This window comes from Atractosteus spatula, chromosome 2, assembly GCF_055471065.1.
Source record: "Atractosteus spatula isolate fAtrSpa1 chromosome 2, fAtrSpa1.hap1, whole genome shotgun sequence".
Lineage (NCBI taxonomy): Eukaryota > Metazoa > Chordata > Actinopteri > Semionotiformes > Lepisosteidae > Atractosteus > Atractosteus spatula.
The window spans coordinates 40,188,204-40,210,749 of record NC_142707.1 but is presented as its reverse complement, the minus strand read 5'-3'; the positions used below and the strand labels follow the sequence as shown (position 1 = coordinate 40,210,749).

General features: G+C 33.3%; 1 protein-coding gene across 1 annotated transcript in view; it reads left to right on the top strand.

Annotated features, from left to right (window-relative positions):
• The window catches only part of nbas (NBAS subunit of NRZ tethering complex), a 274,777-nt gene that overhangs the window by 141,721 nt on the left and 110,510 nt on the right, over positions 1-22,546 (top strand). Inside the window, exons 39-40 of the mRNA XM_088938542.1 lie at positions 11,308-11,384; positions 12,333-12,470. Of these exons, the coding sequence (XP_088794668.1) occupies positions 11,308-11,384; positions 12,333-12,470 (215 nt within the window). The remainder of the gene's footprint in view (positions 1-11,307; positions 11,385-12,332; positions 12,471-22,546) is intronic.

Sequence of the window (22,546 nt, the reverse complement as noted above, 5' to 3'; positions counted from 1 at the left end):
TTTGAAATTTGTAAATTATTTATACTGTCAATGAATTTATCTTGTTAACAAGATTTAATAATCAGTCTGAGAAATTGGGTCTGCCGTTCCACTTTAAAGGGCAAACTTTAGGTAGGCTAGATTTCTGAAATCCAAATTGGAATTAAGCCAGAACACTGAGGAAGCACTCCTTTTCTGACAAGCAGTTTCTTGGCTCCTATAATGACTGAGTTGTTAGAGTCCCGGTTTAGCTTCTCATCTGTAGTCTGACATCGCATACAACACAGAGTCTGCTGTTACCATTCCGGGGCATTGAACTGAAGGGAAGTGCACCTACAGGTACACCAAAACCATTTACAACATTATTTTTATTATAGGTCTCCTGTACTGGGCTGCCGTTTTCATCTTGTACTATTTTTGTACAAAATAACTGTATTAACCCTATGACACAGTAATACACAATAAAACACTGAGATATAAGCCTAATTTGGTTTTTAAAATATGAAGGTATTAATAAAACTGAGTTATTAAATTACTGTTGTCTTTGTTCATACTCAAGATCAATAATGTATGAAATTAGAAAATCTAAAAAGGTACCTGCATGAATAAAATCCAAAGTGGAATATAAAATACTTTGTGATAGAAATTTAATCTGATTGACTGCCAGAATAAATTAAATGGATTTTTTTTTCCTGTTGAGATTGTCATTTTGTGCTTTAAGGTCTAGCAAGGTCTATCTATTTTTTTTGTTGTTATTCTGTAATATGAATGTTTGTGAACAAATGCAATAAGTGATTTTTGACAAAGAAGGAAGTTCATTGGTACATACAGTAAACATGGTATGGTTTGGTATGGCTATATGGTTTGAGAATGATGTTGTTTTGCATAGATTTTATTAATTAATCCTTATTTTAATATTCCTCCTTTAATTGTTTCTGTTATTACATAAGGTCGTTACTACACAATCATTACAACAATGATTGCATTGTTTTCAAAAGATCAAAAGTGGTAGGCTATAGAGCCATCTGCTACATTGTTATTACTGTCAGTTTTAAAATGAATTACTTGTATACTAATAAATACATCCTTTAATTAATCATTGTTTTTCAGGGATGTATTTAATGAGTTAGGAGCCATTTTGTATTTGTAAGCATGTTTTGTATTGCATTTACATTTGCTTAAATTATATATAATGAAGATCAGTGGCAAATGCTAAGAATATATGCACAGTGTTTTTATTATTCCTAGTTATTGGTTGTCCAAGATTCAAGTTTGTTTCCCTTTTTTTCATAGTTGATTTTGATATTGATTGAACATTCTTTTTCCATTTATAAGTGTTTTAAAACCTTTTTAGGAGGTTTGTGTATCATGTCAGATGGGCTCCAAAATCTCCTTAACTCTCTTATCACTTGTGACAGTCTCCTTCATACTTGAAAGACTCTTCTGGACAACAATACAAGGGCTGCATTTTTAAAGAGAATATAGACATACATCCAAGACCTGTCACTTTCCTGTTTTCCAGTGTGAAGTGCTACCTTTCTGGCTCAATGTTTTACCTGCACAGGGTCTTTAGCAAATATGTTGCTTGCTACAGTCTTATGAGATATACCTTTTTTTTTACTTCTATCAGACTCTAGCTTGGATATCTCAATGTTCTCAGTATGTCAGTTAAAAAAAAACACCTGTCTCTCTGAGGTTCCTTGATCAGGTAGTGAATATGAAGGAAACATTCAACCATGAAAAATAAGGAGTTTTCAAAGCAAGTTGGGAGTATTCATTGAAAGGCATAGCTTAGAAAAAGGGGACAAAAAGCATTGAAGTCTCCGAATACCCCCGTGAGCAAAGTCTACTCAAATCACTGGATTAGTTGGGATACAGTGTGCAACAGTCAACAATATTTCATCACCCATCAAAGGGGACTAAAATAAAAACCATCTCAAATCCTACATAGGGTTTGCAACAAGGAACCTAAGAGTCACTCCAAACATTTTACAATACATTAACATCTTAATTCCATGCTGATAAGTAGAGAGGAGAGACTGTTTTGGAGACAGAGCTTTCTGTGAGTGTGAGGGAGAGAGTAAGGTAGTAGGAATATAAAACACAGGGAAACAAAGGACAGGGTAGGTGAGAAAGTGTCCAAATGAAGAGAGGTCTGACGGTCTGTTGTGAAAAGCTGAAATCTGTAAATGAATGGAGAGAATTTAAAAAAAGTTAGTCTATCATTGAGAGAAAGAGAAAGGTGTGATCCAAGTTTAAATTTAATTTTGGCTTTAGATTATTTGTTTTGGGAGTAAGAGCAACAGTCCTGTAATCCCTGTAAAAGGGCACGTACAGAAATGTCAGATAAATCATAACAGGTGAAGGTGAAATGGGCTCAAAAGATTAATGATGAAATTGGTCTTTTTCTGTATTAGTTTTGGTCTGCAGTTGTACACAGTTTACATTGTACTGTATTTAAGATATGCTGATGAGTAAATATGTATATTTGGAAAAAAAAATTGTTTATAAATAATAATATTATAATAAATACATTAATGTGTGATCATGTATCTGTGACATCAGTCATAAAAAACAAATGTGTATAATTGTGAAAGTAGGAAATTTGAAATATTGTGATAGAGAATAATTTCATCCTCACTGTTCTGTCAATTGCTTGGTCAGACAGACTTCTTCCTTTGTTGCTAATGCTATGAGATTACTCTATTCACATGATGATCTGTGAGTGATTTTAAAATATATTTATAAATGATTTTGGATGCATATTTGCAAGTGATAAAGTGGCTTCTGTTACAGGAAAGGATAGCTGTTGTGGATGGTACAGTAGCTGTACGCAGTGTTTTCCAAAGGAAACTGCAAACAAGAAGGTTGTTGAAGTAGGTAGACGAGATAAGATGAAAAGGAGTCTGGGAAGAAGTTTCCATTTTGTAAAATGTAGATGTTATCTTTAATGATCTTAGGAACAGAAAGGGTGTTCGGGCAGAAGGGTAGCACCAGTGGAATTCAAGTATAGGTCTAGAAATTGTCAGGTTGATGTTACAGCATCTAGGGTATTCCCTGTCAGTGAAAAAAGACTGCATTTTATATTCATTATCTTGTAACATATGTCGTAGCAGCATTGCTATTGAAGTTTGAAGAACTCTGAGACAGGGAGGTGTTAGTGTGCTTAGGGTGTTTAGGGCGGAAGGTCTTGTAATTGGAGATAACTGTGTGAATCAGTGGATTTGTAAATTGACAGAAATTGACAGTCCCAGGTAGTTGATGCAGAGGTGTATGTTTACAATAGGAAGAATGGTTGAAGATGCATTCAATTTTAGAGATGGGTGAGATTGAAATAATGCGGCAATAGTTGTAGCTGATTGTTTCTGTAAATGTTTATGCTTACATTGTACAATATGTATTTTTATTATATTCTTACTTCATATACACCTAAGTATACTGTGTGTATATATAGTCATTCATTTGTGTATAATATTGTACCTACAGAACATAGGTGAAAGCTCCACAGCTGACACATTACATTTCTTTTCTTCTCTTTTTAGCATGGAATAAACCTTTACTTGTTCCTTTGAAACTGTTATAATATATACCTTATAATATTATTATTTTCCTTCATTATCAATTTCAGGTCTTAAAACTTCGCCTGTTCTGTTAAAGTAGTACATGTATTTACTGTACTAAATATGTGTAATGATGAAGAAATCTAAAAAATATATTTTGTTTTGTGCACTGTTATCATCCAGTGTGTCCTTTAAAGCTAGTAGAAAAATCACATTTGGCCTTTTCTATATTAGTATTGGTCTGCAGTTGTAAACACTGTATTGTATTTAGGACATACTGATGAGTAAATATGTATATCTGGAAAAATGTTTATAAATACATTAATGTATGATCATGCATCTCTGACATCAGTAAACAAACTGTCTGATTGTGATGCAAGAGAAGCAACAGCAAGCTAAATATCAAAATAGCAAAGCAGTTGCACAAGATGGATCACTTACACTAAAAGATCAATGTAGAACTACAGCTTGGAATACAAATAAGCACTCCAAGAGCAAGTAAGCGTTTATTTCATGCCCTTCCTCTAACTGCCCTAGCAAAAAATGATATTGTGCAAGTCACCTTAATGTCAAAAACTTGCTTAAAAATGACATAAATAAGAACAATATATTGCATACTGAGACTAAAAATGATTTATGTATTGATTTTTGATGCTTGTCTATTGGTAATTGTTTAAAACCTTTAAGGGGTTTGGAGAAATTAGACTGCAGCACTTCTATTACTGAAAAGACACTGTTGTTATACCAGTATGTTTCTTGTGTAAATGTTAAATAAGTATTGAGTACCATTGCTTTAGCAGTTAGACTCTATGGGGTGGCAAAACACATCTGTATGCTGCATTTTTTTGCATTTTTTGATTGTCCTCTTTTTTCTTTTGTTATTTAAGGATGGAAATTAATATTAATTATCACAAAAACAAGTTTAAAAAAATGGTTGTTCTGGCTTTTGATATAGGCAACACAATAGTTTTGTAAGTTGCAGCCCTATCATATCAATACTTCATGACTTTTCACATGTCTCAACTTTCACTTTCAGTATCGAGGCATTTCCCCTTCCACAGTGCAGGTATTGGCTTTGATCCTGTCATTTTAAATGATGTCTTTGTTTCAGTTTTTAAGGCTCTAAATGTCAGAAAGTGATTTTTTGGAGGGACTTTACTTTTACTATACACTTTCAAAAGACCCCTAACACAAACCTAGTCTATTTTTGTGATCACTATTTAGGCAGTTTTTGGTCAAATGAGTAAAGTATAAAGGGGGTTTCTGTTCAGTTTTTGCATGTTTTAAGATAATATTCTGTTCTTTTACAATTGATCTTTGTGAATTAAGTTTAGAACATATTTTCTGTGGCAGTACATTTGATTAGAAAAATGCAGACTCTGTCTTGCAGAGCTTCTTTGAGATTTTGTATTACTAACATGCCTTACCATGGATCACGCTAAATTCCCAAATTCTACCAAAAATAAAATATCCTTACTCTGCATCAGTAAAGGACATTCTGTAATAGCATGTGTTGAAGTAAATTTCAGGAAGATTCAATTGAAAATGCTGTTTGAATTTTGCTGATCTAAGCTGTCAGTCTTTATTTTTCTCATGTAGTTAACATCTTTTAAACTTATCAAAGCCATGTCTAGGAATAGTATCACAGTTCATCCTAGCACATAGTTGTAGAATAATGGTGATAACTAAAACATTTACAACATCAAAATTGTGATATATATAATATCACAACTGTCAATTACAAATGGTAAATTAAATATTTTAAGACAATGCTAGCATTCAGTCACCATAACTCCTTTCCCTTTTTTCTTTTTTTTTCTCAAATTGGATGAATACAGGAAATATATTTAGTGCTTGTTAATTATCATTTTAGATAGAAAGAGGCTCTAACCATCAGTCATACCAAGAAAGCAGTCGCCGATGCCAGTTTAGACAACCAGAAAAGACCAAGCCTAGAAATTGTAGTAAGAAATCAAGTGAAAAGCAAAGCACTACAACTTTTCTAGCTGTGAAGAGATTTAATTTTAAACTATCTTTTTTAAAAGTAGAAAACAATTACGAAACATTTAAATCTAAACATATACACATCATTGGATTCTGTTTATAATGTATAACATTTTTGATAAAATATGTAATATGAATAAAAGAGGGTATAGAATAAACTTTAAACTGGTCCAAAAAAAAAAATAAACTTCTATTACTATATAATCTGTTCATTTGCATAGTGAGCATTGTAAACCATATTCTTAAATATCCAATAATGCATTATTAATGCAAAAACACAAATAATTTGTATATTGTAATGGAATAGTACAATAATTTGAAAGTTTCTCTGAGCAGTTATGACAGTCAGTTTAATTATGATGTGTCAGGTATCTTTATTTGAATTAAACATTTAATGCATTCAAGTGCCTGATGCTTTTTGAAAATGTGAAATAATCACTGACAATCCAATGTCCATTCTAATTGAATAGTTAAGAGAGAGCTGGCGTTAACACACATCCACCCTTGTCTTTTGTGATTACATAAAATGAAATCCATATCAGAAATCCAGTGAATACAAGTGACTGTCTACCTCTATTGTGTGTTTCCAAAGTAACACAAAAGAGACAACTACAGAGGTTATCTGATTAGAGTCAAAATGCCTTTGACAGCTGAATTAATTTTCACCTTCTTTACATTTTTCAGTCTTTTCGGTAATTACCTAACTAGAAAAGTACTTTTAATTTTTCAATGATGAGAATTGAATTCTGGATTTGAAAGAGTTGCATCTCTCACATCTGTTTATAGTACGTATTTTGGCACATGACACTTTTTCAGAAACAAGCACATTAACAGAAACATAAATAAAAAATAGATTATCATTAAATAATCGAAACTGCAGATTTTTTATAACATAGCACAAACCTACAGATCCTTTAGATTGTGTATTATTTCATCTTGCCCAAAACTAAGAGCCATCAAATAAAAATATTTACTACTCCCAACACATATTTCGGATTCACTCCCATTTCAATACAGGTCCTTGCTGCAGTAGTAAAATATACATATAAAATGCTTCCTGATTTGTTGTCTGGTATGTGTTTCCTGATGAAATACACTTATATCTTGTAGAAACTGTAATTCTTTCCTTAGATGAAGTGTCATGTGTTACATTGCAGGAGTGGGATAATTGAAATTGTTTGGTTGGTTTTTTGACACAGGTGAGGATATAGATCTTCCTAGTGGATGTTCCTTGGATATCTGTGTTTCCTTCACTTTCATTTAATCTTCTCAAATATTAATATTTTCCAGACATTACATAACATGCACTTTTTCAACAGTATTGGTGTTCTTATTCAGTATTTTGACCAGTAGAGTTCTTCACATGGCAAAGGGAAAATGAGGACTTTGTGAAGGAAAATGAATGGAAAGTCCTTCTTTTCCCCCTCAGTACCAAAGTCCATCATAAAGACTTGGGTTGTCATTTGATTTTACAGGTAGGAATGTAATAGATATACATTCATTCCCTCTTGAATAAATTGTTCACTTTAGTGAGAGTGCTAAGTTTACATAACTGTGTAAATTCTTGAGAACAATTTGTGAAGTAGTGGAAGGGATCTTTAAAACAAAGACTGCAGCATCTGATATAATTTATACAATGGATTTATAATGCATATATTTTGTCTCTGTTCTGTGCAATGCTACCAAGATAATATTATATTTTTGTATATATTTTTAAGCAAGACTACATTATCCAGCCTGTATTTTTATATATTTTGTTCTTATTCATCAAGTCTATGGAGGAGTACACATCTTCAACACACAAAGAAAAAGAAGGGAGTAAATAATATGAAAGGAATGTTTCAAGATTACTTACGTATTCATACCCTCTGCTTTGCCAAACCTAAATTCAGGTGCACAAAATCACCTGAACGAGCCACAAAATTAGTTGTGTGACCTCTGCCTGTGTGCAATAGGCTTGCTTGGTTTCAGAAAAAAATAGTGTAATAATATGATTCTATGAATATTGTGGAACAATCAGAAATAGAAACACTAAATTGAATGAGTACTTTTATTTTTATTAGGAACAATCAATCAGGTAACATAAATAACAATATCAGCATCTGATTTTAAACTATTCAAAATACAGTTCCTTAATACAATAACACAATGTGCAAAACAAACCAGCAAGAGTAACAGTACATACACAAATCATTTCGACCCATTCATTCAGAGATTGCAAAGATTAATAATATTAGGGTTAAATACTTTGACTACAACATTTGCTATGTATATCTTGTTGGTTATAAGTTAAATTATATATACAGTCTTACTGTTTATACAGAAATTAAACAACATTCATTTTCTCAAAGACAGTAAATATTGTTTTACTTTTACAAGCTAAAATTTATCAAATATTTTAGGAATAAGTGTTTATTTGTCAATATTTAGGTTTGTCCATAAAACTCCCAACCATTTTGTTGATTTTTTTAAGCAAAATTACAATTGGCTTGTGAGTTTCAAGATTTCTCTGGTCAAAGAGAAAGTCTTGCACACAATTCTGGTTATACAGTATATGGACTTACTCTTGGCCAGTATACCTTAACAAACCACAGTTACTTGAGTGACCTCTGTTTGTGTGCAATAATAAATAAAAATCAACTCTCTCTATAAGATCCCTCGGTCAGATAGTGAATTTCAAGCAAGTATTCTGCAATGAAGTCTAAAAAGCTTTCAAGCCAGCTCAGAAATAAAGTTGTGGAAAGCACAAGAAAGCATCAAGAAAATGTATAGGAAATGAAAAGAAAATATTGAATATTCCTCAGAGTATGGTGAAGTCAATCTTTAATAGATTGAATGAGTATCATACCACCTATACTCTGCCTAAATCTGTCCGTCTTTCCTAACTGAACATTGAGGTAAACAGAAAACTGGTTAGAGATCCAGCTGTGGGGCCAATGGTGACTTTGAAAGATAAATTAAATAGTTCAGTCGCTGAAATGGGATAAAATGTCCAATAGTTAACAATACAGCTGTCAATGAGCCCCAAACAACATGAGAGATCTTGAGAAATTCTGCTAAGAAGAATAGGCAAGAATTGCACTAAAATGGTGTGAGATGTTGGTAGAGACTTACAATAACTGCTTGTGGCTGTAATTTCTGACAAAGGTGCTTTCAGAACAAGTAAAGGTTTATTCCATGTTGAAAAGAGAAGAAAAGAAACTCAACGTTTTGGCTGTGGAGCCTTCTTCGGATGTGTTTGCAGCCTAAACATGCCTACTTGAAGTGATCTCGGAAGTCTGAACACTTATGCAATCAACATTTATTTTTTTTCTTTAATTTTTGCTGACATTTACTGCATTGTACCCTTAATAAGGCTCCGGTTTGATCATTCAAGGATCGTTCAAATTAAATATGAATTTAAAAACCTGTGAGTTTGCAATTTTGGAGTTTCACAAAAGGTTAGCACTGTATGAGTGCTTTGAATACTTTTCCAAGACTATCTGTTAGGTGTTCATTTATCTTGCATTTCATCATACTGTTTATTTTTATATTTAATTACCTCACAAAAAGCTTTTTTTTTTTTAGCTGTTGTAGACTTAATGAAAAAATGCCAGCATGATGGATGGTTAACCTTTAACTCATAAGCTTTTATTGTTATTGGTTTTAAATAATTTTCAATTCCCCAGAAAGGGAATTAATGAATAGATTAACTAATTGGTAAAATAATTTCATCAAGCAGTTACTAAACAAAAAATAGTCCTTTAAGAAGTTTATTTTTTTACACTCTAACTTAGATTTTATTACATTCATTTGCATTATGAGAGTCATAACCCTGAACTTTTGCTTGGGGTGTGAAGATATTAATGAGATCAGGATTCAAGGAGGTTGTACTAGTGGGAAGATTAGATACTCTTTACTTTAATGTATGTCTAATGCAGTGCCTAACAAAATCATTTAAACCTTTGCATAGTTTTTAAGTGGTTGCTTTAAAGAATGATGCTAATACGTATCAATTAATATTTGTCATACAGCATACACAATCTATTCCATGCATTATAACCAAAATAAAAAAGAAGATGAAACAAATGCATGCATTTAAACACTTTTCTATGGCAGAGGATGATTCAGTTATTCAAGGCCTCTGTGTACAATTATGAAAAAAACTCTCATGAATAAAAACACCTGTCTTTCTAAGGTCCCTTAGTCGGTGACTTTAAAGCATGTATTCATCAATAAAGTCTAAGAAGCTTTCAAAACAATATAAATATAAATAAATAAAGTTGTGGAAAAGCACAGATCAGGAGAATGTATGAAAAATCACTGAACATCCCTTTGAGCACTGTGAAGTCAGTCATGAAGAAATGGAATGAGTATTATACCACTCATGCATTGCCTAATCTGTGTGTCTTTCCTAACTGAGCACCCAGTTCGAAACTTAGATCTGGCTGTAAGACCAGCAGTGACTTTGAAAGAGCTACATCTCTCAATGGCTGAAATGAGTGAACATGTCCATGAGTACCAAATAACATGAGAGATTTTGAGCAAATCTGTCAAGAATAATAGGCAACAATTGCACCAAGATCAATTGTTGGTAGAGACCAATGACTGTATTGTGAGTGCTGCCAAGGGTGCTTCCATCAAATATGGGTCCGAATACTTTATCAAAACATTTCAATTTTTTTTATCTCCTTAGTTTTGGTTGATATCCACTTTAATGTAGGCCTTAGAAGTCTTCTGTTTGAGTGTTCAGATTTTGAATAAATTATTTAGTTTAATTGTTTTATTGTGTGTGCATCATTTTGCAATTTCTCAAAATGGGAAAGGGAAGGAAGGTCTGAATACTTTTGCAAAGCACTCCGTCTGTCTTCCAACATTTATACAACTAGTCTGTGTAGGATTTTTTTAGTTATATATCTTAAGCTTTATTACTTTATTTGATATCAAAGAGTCTGCTGTGAGAATCATTACTAGATAGCTCTCAAGTGGCTGATTCGATGAAAGGCTTGACTTTGTACTTGGAGGACAGTGAAACCTAGAGTCTCAAAGCTGCCAATTTTGTGAATCCAGGAGTTCACTACTTTTGTTTGGGAGTATCCAGTGACAGTTCATGAAGAGCACAATAATGAACTAAAATCAGTTATCAAACATACAATGTATGAGTGATATTGAATGTGTGCCAATAGGACAAAGTCCAGATTTCTTAGAACTGTGTCTGTCATGTGTCAGAGTAGCTTTGGCCACAAGTTTAGTTGTTTATACAGTATAAAGCATATACACTATGCTGGAAGAAGTGAACATTTTGGCTTCACTTGGCTTCACTCCTCTAAACTAGTTTAAGATATTTCAGTGGAAAATATGGGCGAAATTAAAACATTCTCTCATTGTTTAATTTCTGACTCCTTCCCCAAGTTTATAATTATCATGAAATTTATATTTAGATGCATATATATGTATTTAGATCACAGCACATTAAATAATCAAGGCAAACAAATGTTGTTTTTTGGTATCACATCAGATGCCTTATCTGTTCTCCCTGACTTTAAAAAAATAATGGTGTCTGGCTTCCTTCAGAAACTGAAGGAAACATAAAATGTAAAAATGCAAAAAGAGACTGAAAATATTGTAATGACCCATTTTAAGGAACACAATGATTATCTTTGAAAGCTCTCTTTGCTCTTTCTGTGTGCACGTTTCCTGACAACACTTCTGATTTTTCAATTGTAGAAATACACAAGACTTGTCTGAAAGCTCACTTGTTGATTTTCAATCACTTTTTTTTCAGTCTTGATTCAGCTGGCTTGTGATGCCCTTCCTAAGGATATGACTCTAGCTTTAGCCTATCTGCTTTCACTACCACAGGTATGTCACTGCCATCTTTGAAAATGTTCTCTTGGTCTGAGCTTGTGCTACATGATCAGGCTCCTTTTGTAAACCTTTTATACATAGTTTATACACCTTCATCTAATGGTATAATGCCTTCCTGTAGACGAGAACCACAAAAATTGGCTAATGATATTTTTTCTGACAGTTATGTATGTGTACAGTATGCGTTAATACCACTCAGAATCGGGACATGTAGCATATATTCATGAGATCGAGTCTAATTCTTGATGTTCAGGAAGATTATATTTTTCACATATGGAAGAATGTCATATAGAAATATAATTTAATTAATAAAGCAACAATTTCAAACCCTTTTCCTTTTAGGTTATTTTGTGAATTTTAAAAAAATGTTTTTTTTTAAATAACTGGTTTGCTCACTCCATATTCTGTTTTGTTAAGAGCACCAAGTGCCTTGATCTTGAACTGAATCATTTTTTCATACTTCAAACTAAATGCATTTTTTCTCAAATTTCAGGGGTGCAGTGTAATTTAAAATAACATACGGATACTTCTGACAATACAACTTTCCTTGTTTTAATCAATCCCTTTGAAACTGCTGCTTACAAGCTGTCTGGTCTGCATTTGTTTAGTCCACTAGACTTGCATCCTGACCTGTGATGTTTGCAGTACACCTGCAAAGTAAACTTGAAACTTGATCATGTTGATGTGTAGATATTTAAATCTATAAATTACTCTAAAACTTTGAGAGGTCAAGAGAATATTTCAGTCATTTCCTAATTAAATAATCATGTAGTAGGTTAAATTGCTGTTTTTCACCTGTGAAATATCTGTAAAAAACTAAAGTTATCTAATTTTAAAGAATAATGTGATTATGATTTACAGTATAATACCTCTCTCCTGCTTAATTATATCAAGCTATTGCCATCAGTGGTTATTTTAATACATGCTGGTATTCTGTTTTAGGTACTGGATGCCAACAAGTGTTTTGAGAAGCAATCTCATTCAGCATTATCTCTGCAGTTGGCGGCATATTATTATGCCCTGCAGATCTATACCCGTTTGGCTCCATGTTTCAAGGGCAAATGTCACACACTTTACAGGGTAAGTACTTGATATTCTTACTGACCTACAGTACCTTGAAATAAAAATGTACCTGTCTCAGTGCCACTCTGTGACCTCTATGGAAAGCAGTAAGAGTCAAATAAATATCTTTGTATTTCTTCTGTACCATTGCTTGATGTATTTATTTGTATCTCTTTGATGTGTAAATGTGTAAATTAATCTCTGATATCCCATGGAGCAATCTAAATCCAGACTTCTCTAGCATATCATATGTCTCAATCATATGTGTCATGTTTTTTTTTATATCTAAAAGATAAATTTACTGTTTATTTTTTTTTAAGTATTAACATTCGCAATTCAGCTAATGCAATTTTTTTTCTCTTTAATGATGGTGCTGACTCACCATGATACCATTAGACAAATCTAGACCAATACAAGATCTTCACACATTCTGGCAGGTTATCCAGGTGTTGCTTTGAGAAATGTCTGGATGTATCCTGCACTATTTGGTGTCTTTTACATTCTTACTTTGTTTTCTTGTTCTGAAACCTTTGGGTCTCAAAGTGCTGAACTCTTTTTCAGATATTCTTCTTTTATGTGCTTCAGTCAAAGGTCATTGTCTCCCGGGAGGCGATATCAGTATTGCATTTCCTCATATTTTCTTTTTAACACATTTTTCTATCCTCCTCTTGTGCAATTGTCTTACATAAGCTGGGAGAAGAGTTCCTTCTCTAGGAATCTAGAGAGTCTGACATCTGGACCAACCCAGTGGAGCTGATGGCTGATGATCATAGCTGCAATGTTTGTGGTATCTTGGAGAAAGCACTGGTGTTTGCTGCATCTGTACTCTCACTTGATACATAAAAGATGCTCTACACTGTGTAGCTAGTACAACTCCAGTCCTTTCATCTGTCTCATGTCTATCATCCATGTTTCAGCTCCACATTGTAAGAAAAGAATGATGACTGTAAGCATGTCACAATAATCAAACACATTTTTACATGTTGATTCGCTTTAAAAATATAATGTTTTTTAAAGCCACTATGTATGTTTTACAATGAAAACCTAAAATAAAATGATCTGCTTTTTATAATTACTATTTATATACAACTACTATACTAATAATTCGGTGTACTGTCTTAATTAAAAATGAAAAATTCTGTTAGTGTTCCTGTACGGTATGATTAGCACAGGAAAGCACTATTAATACACTTTTAGTTTTTATTATTAAAATACGATTTACTGTATGTGAAACATGGTATATTAAGGATTCATTGTGTCACCTGGCAGTTTTACAAAGAAGTGCAGTTTTGCATAAGATTATTTGAAAAAATAAAAAAGGTGTTGGGTGTTGCTTTTCAGAATAACATGGCATATTCTACACATCTAGTATTCAGAGTGGCTACATCTGTACCTCAGATGACCAAAGATAGCAAATGTACATTTCAGGCAATGCTAAGCTTTTTCGATAATATCAGTCTTTTGTGAAAAAGATAACGTGCAAGATATGAAAAGTTCCCCATTCATTGTAAATCTACATTGATGATGCCAGGCTGTCTACTTTTAGAACCTGCTTATAGAGAAGTTTGGTTTAAATTAAGTGTAAATCCATTCTTCCCATGTGATTCAGTAAATACAGTAACTTCCAAGTATTCAACCTCTTCCAGTGCTGTCCCATTTTGTTGAATTACAAATGAAATATACACATTTTAAATTTAAAGTTTTAGGTTTAAGTTTTTAAAGTATTAAATATTTTTAATCAAATCTTGAATACTTTTATGGATGAAAGAATTTAAGTAGTATTTATTCTAAAGTCATGTGAAACTATTATTAAAAACAGACAGAGCCTATTCATCTAGTTGTGTGACTTGTGAAAGTAGTTCTGTTTACCAGAAGTAATTTTAGGTTTATTTTCTTGTTTGTGGACATTTAATTTGTTCCCCCATTAAAGTGTTTAAATTCTGCATCCAAGGTGGATTTAAAATATTCACTTTAAAAATGTGTGTACAACATTTGAAATTAGATAAAATAGGACATCATTGGAAGTGGGTGGATACTTTTACAGAACACTGTATGTTGGCAGTTACTGAGTTCCAGTTTCAGCAATCCATTTCTGACAAAGAATGTACTGCTGTGTCATCAGTGTACTAGAGTTACAGTAGATGACTGACACTCATATGATGTTAGTTTTGGAATGGAGTTGTTGAAGATTAAATAATTTACCATCCATTTGGTACATTAGTTGCATTCTGGCAGGGATCTTATAATCAAAAGGCACACATTGAAAGTAAAGGTCAGGCAAATGAAAAAAATCCTGTTAGATTCTGATGCAGACTTCAAATGGATTTGCAATGTAGTATTTTATACATGAAATAGTTATTCATCTAACAACATTTATAACAAATATCTAGTTCATGTTACTGGTCAATGGTAATTATATTTTTCCTTAAGGATACCGACTTTGACAGTGGCTGATCTTATATTGTCTTAAAGCTTTAGCTAATGCTTCAGAGTTGTCTGATAAATTTGGTAGATCTTTTTACACACAGCCATTAGTAGTGATGTTGATGACAGTATCTCAGGACTTTCCCCATGAGCAAAGTATTGACTATGTTTTTGTGTATTCTGGTTATGCAGGTATAAAATACATATTTTGCTTATTACATCTCTCGGAACAGGAAAAGAGAATAAATTCTGAGAAGATCCTTTTTTCTGGAAAATAGCAAAATACTTCTGGGAAAGTAAAAGGTGTCTGTAACTAACATCCTAATGGACCCAGTGTCACAGCCAGAGGTATTTGAAGGTGCACCTTAAAAGTGGCATTTCTGCCTCTCATTGCCTACAGGCACATCTTTTGACTCCTACTTGTCATTATCTACTCAGTGTATGATACTGTACTTAAAGTAAGACTCCAGAAATGTTAGCTATAACGTTAAGGTGTTAACAAATGTTTTTATTGTTCATCATAATGTCATTTACTTAAAGGTTTGGTTTTCAACTGAAGTCTGATTAAGTCTAAATGCTTATTGGGTGCCCTCCTGTGGTGATACAGAAAAGGAAATCCCAGAGTGCTTGACGCATAAGAATGATGAATGGATGATGGAGCTTTATTATTCAGCCTAAATTAAGTGAATAATGCCTTTAACATAGTGATTGATATATAAGATTAAAAGATTACCTTTGGCATTTGTAACAAGTAAAATTTCATTGGAAATATCCAATTTAGCCATTGTTCAGACAGGTGACTTGATGAATTTCCTTTCAGATCATTGAAGGTCATATGGTTTGTGTTTGAAGACTTAAAAAAGCGTTTTTGGGAGCTTTTCTTAAATCCAAGCAGAACGTCCTATTTTAATTAAAATACCAAGTACTGTTAATATGTGTGTATATGTCCAAAACTAGACTAGATATTTTATAAAGATTGCAGCTTTACCCTGCAATTTTAGATTGTTCTCACCTGACATTAGCTGTTCATCAATTAAAACATTCAAAGCAATGTGTGATCTACATACAATATGCTGGTGTTTATATTTTAATACATTTACCAATGAATTATAATTGCTTACACTAATATAGCACTTTTTCTGGACACTCCACTCAAAGCGCAATACAGGTAATGAGGACTCCCCTCCACCACCACCAATGTGCAGCATCCACCTGGATGATGCGACGGCAGCCATAGTGCGCCAGAACGCTCACCACACACCACACAGCTATCAGTGGGGAGGAGAGCTGAGTAATGAAGCCAATTCATAGATGGGGATTATTAGGAGGCTATGATTGGTAAGGGCCAATGGGAAATTTGGCCAGGATGCCAGGGTTACACCCCTACTCTTTTCGAGAAACGCCCTGGGATTTTTAATGACCACATAGAGTCAGGACCTCGATTTTACGTCTCATCCGAAGGAGGGCACCTGTTTACAGTATAGTGTCCCCATCACCATACTGGGGCATTAGGACCCACATGGACCACAGGGTGAGCACCCCCTGCTGGCCCAGCTAACACCTCTTCCAGCAGCAACCTTAGTTTTTCCCAGGAGGTCTCCCATCCAGGTACTGACAAGGCTCACACCTGCTTAGCTTAGCTTCAGTGGGTTGCCAGCTGTGAGTTGCAGGGTGATATGGCTGCTGGCTAATAATTGTAGCTTATAGGTTAAGTTTGGATTCTGAATTCATTCTGGAATAAGAGTTCTGAAACCGCTATGTGAGGATGCAGACAGAGAGATCAACAACATTGTGGCCATTACGAGTGAAATGGGGAACTATCTGTTCAGAGAGAGACAGCTCTGACATATTCCCTGAAATGGTCTGCCAGTCTTGCTCTTGTCTCTGTATTTATCATGTAAACAGCTGGGCATTTTCTGCAGGGGATGCAGTAAATTATATTTCTGGAAATACATTATGTCATCTGGGTGATCTGGAATTGTCCAGAGCAGTGAATGTGCAAGGTATTGGATATACATCTACAGGTGAAGCAGTGGGTTCTGTTGCAGGGGAAAGTGCCTGGTGTGGATGGTTACTGTGGGCAGTTAAGGGAGTTGTAAACAAAAAGTTTGCAGATTATGTTGGATATACATTATATGAATTAGTCTAATCCATTTTTTCATAAATAGTATGTAGGAAAAAATTTAAGCAATAAGTGGTAGAGTTGCAGTTCTAGAAACAAGATATTTTGTAGTTGTGAATAGTTAGTATACAGTATTTGAGATCAAAACAGTTTCTCTATATCAGTTCTAAAAAGGAAGTGGTAGTTTCCCTTTGGTAAGATGTGCTCTTATGCTTATCATTTAGTGAATGCACCACGATACTTCAGCTGCTGTTGGTATTTTTAATTCTTAGCTTTTTTTACATAGAATACCTTTCTGATATAACCGTGTTAAGAGACATGCAACTCCTATTAACTGTTGGACCAAAACAAAGCATCAGCTTTGTCTTTTTTCTTAACTGTGTTTGAGCCTGACTATCCCATAGAGCAGAACACTTAAACCTCTGACATCCAAATGAAAGTCTGTTTGACTGGATCTGAGATGCTCTGAGCTAATGCATTGAGCTGTATCCTCGCCAGAATCCAGATCAGTATATGTCTTTGTGTGCAGTGTTTTATTCTTCAGCTAAGTATTGAACTGCTGACTTGCAGCAGGGTTAGCCCACTTGTTTTGTTTTTTTTCTTACCCCTTAAGCTGACCTGTTATTGATGTTTCTCTCTCCTTGATTTACTCTTGCACAGTGGTATCCCTTGGGGTTTAATTCATGGACAATGCACAGAAATTGCTTGATTCTTTGCAAGCTCTTGTGGAAAATGCTTATGAGTTTATACAAAAAGCCATTGGCAACACATAAACCACTCCTTTCTCCTTGCATTGTCTTCATTGCATTAGATTCAAGATACAATACAATGCATTGCCCTATATTTTGTCAAATACGGAGGTGCACAGAAAGACAATGTGAAAAATTATTCTCTTCATCACTAGATTTCCATCTTATTAGATTTGCACAAGTGTAAAGCTCTATATACTGTCTATATATCTTTATATACGTTTTCCTGTGTAACACACCAGATTTACATCACCAGTTAAAATGCCAGCCCAGTGCTTCGTTCCATATACAGTACATGGATAACTTTGGTCAGATGCATAACTGAATTTTTCTCAATCTTTGTTTTTATTTATTTATGTATAAGATGGCTATTTTGACCTTAGCAACAAATGGAAACTGGTATTAACATTTACAAATTAATTTAGGTTTAAACGTTTAAGATGTCTTCATGAACTATACGAGTTTATAAAAAAACTTGCGTGAAGTTAAGGGACTTTTGTTATAATTTTCATCAATTCACACCTCAATAAATGCCGGTTCTGTTAATCATTAAAGGAAATGGAGCCATTTGAGTCCATTTAGTTCCTTTTTCAATATATTAACTTTTTTAGGTAGGATCGTGAATTTGTGAGTGTTACCACAGACATAAACTTGTACACACACCTCCCCACAGCATTAAATCTCTGACAGTGAAATTTCAGTTTTTTTCTTTGGAAACAAAACAAAATTCTTGTAAACAAATCTTGCAAAAACAGAAAACAGATTTCAGTTGTATTGGTAGTTCTTCCTCTAAGCATTCAAAGAAATCTCATTTAGAAATCTCATAATGACTCTTTCCAAAACTAGCCTTGCATTTTTTAGATTCTATACTTCCTAATTATTCTAGAACACATATAGAAAATCCATGCATGTTCTATATAAGTCTTCCGTGTCTGTAAAAAGTAATATTCCCACTTGATCATCAATGATTAATTCTTGCAGCTAAAGCAAATGTTTGCAAACAGATCTTAACAGATCTTGATAGAAATAGTTTTTATTCCTGTTCGACTATAGTTACAGTAGCAATAAGTGTAAAGAATAGTGACTTTCTGTGAAGAATTAATGTAACTGTTGGTGTTCCCCTTTGGTTTAACTAATACATGTTTTTGCTTAGATCACAGATTGAACGTTACATACCAGACATTGCTGGTTTGAGCCTGTGTTCTCAATCAACTGTGATTGGGACATTAATGTTTGGGTGGGTTAGAGAGCCTTGACTTCAACAACTTGCTGCAAAACATTTACTTCTGGGGCATATATTAATTCAATATCACTGGTGGTGGTGTTGGTACAACTGATCACTCAGCATGTAGAAACAACAAACTATGCAATAGATTTCATCTAATACATTTTTATTTGCATTGTATATTTTTTCAAATTATCTGTGTTGAAATACTCCTTTTATACAGAATATATATATGAAGTAGTAAACATGATCTTTATAAAATTGTATGTTCCTTTTTTAATGTTTGATATCTTAACTTTATACTGATAATATTTATTAAGTGCTTCATTTGTACAGTAGACATGCTCATTACAAAGTGTTTAAAAACTGAAATTCAAAATGACAGACGCATACAGATGGTGTTTAGTTTCAAATTTTATAGAAATTTGCAATAGATCACGAATCTAAACGTCTTTCAATGCATTACAGAATTTGTTTCATAGAATAGAATTTAATAAACAAAATAAAGCATTCAAAATGCATCACCAAGAAACCAAGCTAACAAAAAAATTATAATTAGAAAATTATTTATTTATCAGATTAAATTTAGTTTCACCTGAGCTGTAGAACCAGGAATCTGGATAAAGTTTGTGAAAATGGCAACAGTTATATTGAATGTTATATTTATGTGTGTGTTCATTCATCTGTTGCACCCCACAGATTTGATGAAATCAAATTAAATCGTAATGGCACAAATGTTAAGCAACAGCCAATTTAGTGATTAGCAACGGTGCTTTAAATATAGATGTTAAAATGCAGACAGCCAGAAGCAAAGGAAATTATACATTTGAATATTGGAAAGAGAACAAAGTAAAGTGTGCTTTGTATGCCAACTGGTAAAACGAGAGTCACATGTGAGTACAACAAAATTGGCATAATGTTTTAAAAATTGCTGAAAGAAAGGAATATCAAATGGTATATTTTCATCAAAAGAAATATTTAATTGGCAATATTTGTTAATGTAATTATGCCCAAAGCCATAACTGCTTAGAGTAGGTACTGTAACTGACAGTGTAACACAAAGAAAAGGTCCCTTCAACAGAACAATTGCAAGTGCTTTCTTGACAATACTATTAATTTGATTGTTATACCATCTTTTAAGGCTTGCACTATTATACAGTAGTATAGATGTCATGATTAAGTGTCTGTGTCTAAATATATATTTAGATAACATGGAGTGATGTTTTCATGTGGTGCCCTGACAGAAAATATACCAGTTGCACTAACCTCTGATTAGATAAATAAAAGTATGTGGCGAGAGTTCTTCAGATCTCCTTTGAGATGAATATCCTATTGTAAAATGAGTACATCCATGGCAAACAGAATGCATGCAAATTCCTGACAACAGTTCTGCACTGATTCTGTGTTCTTTTTTTGTACTTGCATCAGTTGCATTATCAAAAATGTAGCCAAAACATCTGGAGTATATTATGAGTCCCTCGATCATAGTGTAGTATCTGCCTTTCCCTAACAGATGCAGATATTTTCATTAAGTGTTACTGCTAATGTTCGTTTCATTTGAATGAGATGCCTGTGATCTGATGAGTTTAAGATTAAGCTAATTCCTTTGTTTTTTGCACTAGTCTCGCAGTATTTACAATGTTTATGTATTTTGAACCCAGCATTTTGAAGGGTTTTTCTCTTTCATTTCAAATCTTGATTTTCAGACATAGCTTTTAACATGCCCTGAAATTAGACATTTACTGTAATTTATTGTTTTCTGTATTACATTATATTATATGGCCTACTAAGTAGATGTGGAAAGGTAGCAATAAAGCAGCTGCATTTTAAATAATAGCATCATTTTAAAATTCATATTCAAATTGTATGTAGCATTTTTTTGAGAATTTTCTGTTTGGTAGAAAATTCACAGAGGAGATTTTCCTTAGAAATGTGCATATATTGAACCAATACAGTGTGTCAGATGTAGTCCGTAATCAGTGCTCTATTTATACAATTATTTACACATGTATTGTTGATGGCCTGATAGTGGGTTTGCAAGGAGCAGTTGTCAGATCATGTTTATATGAAAAGGGCTTTCTATTCAAACAGTTCAGTCAGGCAACATGTGAGTCTAATTTAAGAATAAGGTGATTTAAAGATGTCCAAATGACTTCATTACTAATTTCATTATGTTGCTAATTTCTTGTCTTGACTGTTTCCTTGTTAAAGAAGACATCTGTACCACTAAGTGACAGTCTGTTCATAGTTAATGAGAGAATAGTATTTAAAACATTGTGAAAACACAACTACATTGTTTTAATCTTTGCTAGTTCTTATTTAGAGCTAGTTATTTAGAATTATCAGAAATGTTCATTATCTATACAAATATTCACATTTCTTACTAATAAATAACACAGTTTCCAGTCTGGAATCAAAGAAATATGTATGTCATTTGAAATCAGACATTTTGTAATTTTCATAAATTTTCAAATTTCAGTAAAAAATGTTCTTAACAATGGACCAGATTTTCCCAGATAACTGACATCTCCAGTAATAATCTATGAAAGCCCAAATCAAAGCGTAAATTGAGTAAAAAAGAGGGGAGGAGTTCCTATTAAAGGAATATAAGAAAAAAAAATTAGAAATGCTTCTGAAAAGACTTTTTAAAATAATATAAATAATGCTGTCTCTCATCATTTCAATGAGGTTTGATGGGAAATTTCACTTTGATTTGGGATTTTAAAATTGTTATTATGTTGATTATTTCTGTAAATTTAACATATTACAGTTTTTTTACAATTGCTAACAAGTGTTTTTCAATACCAAGTTCACTTTTTCAAAACAACTCTCTACACCAACACGAAGCTTGGCACATCTGTTAATTTCACTCCCAAAATGTACTAAAGCTATCAAAACACTGCAAACTTGTCTCAAAATAAAAAAATCCTATCAAAACATCAGCACCTTTTTTCTTCCAGCAAGAATACTTTGTCCATCATAGCACAATGACCCGAAAAACACTAAAGACAGGTGGCATTACAGTGCATGGTTTATTTTATGTCAGACTTCCATGTAGAAAATAATGTTGTGCTCTCTAGTTTCTCTTTATTGTAATTATAGGTTTTTATTTGTTCTTTGTGTATGCAATCTTGCAACATACAGCAATATTGATGTACTTTACAGTAATAAACAAAATGTACTGTAGTACTGAAACAAAAACTATAAGTCTTAGGTACAGTAATGCAGGTTTTAGTCTACCCATTCTTCTGCATTTGGCCACATGTTCTCATCCTCATCACACCTTATGTCCTCTCTTGCTATCCGCCAGGGAAAGAATCTCTTTGCAATCTCTTTCTCCATTGCTTCCAGGAGGGACATCTGATCATGTGTACGATGATCACACACTTTACACCTCCATGAGTAAAGAAATTCCTCTATAGGGTTGAGGAATGGTGATTAGGTTGAAGGAAAAGGGAAACCATGCTTGGATGGGCTGCAAACCAGTCTGTGAAAATTTTACATTGTCCCACATAATCACAAATGTTTGCATGTTTGGCCTCACCTGTCCCCTTTCCTCCTCAGACACAAGCCT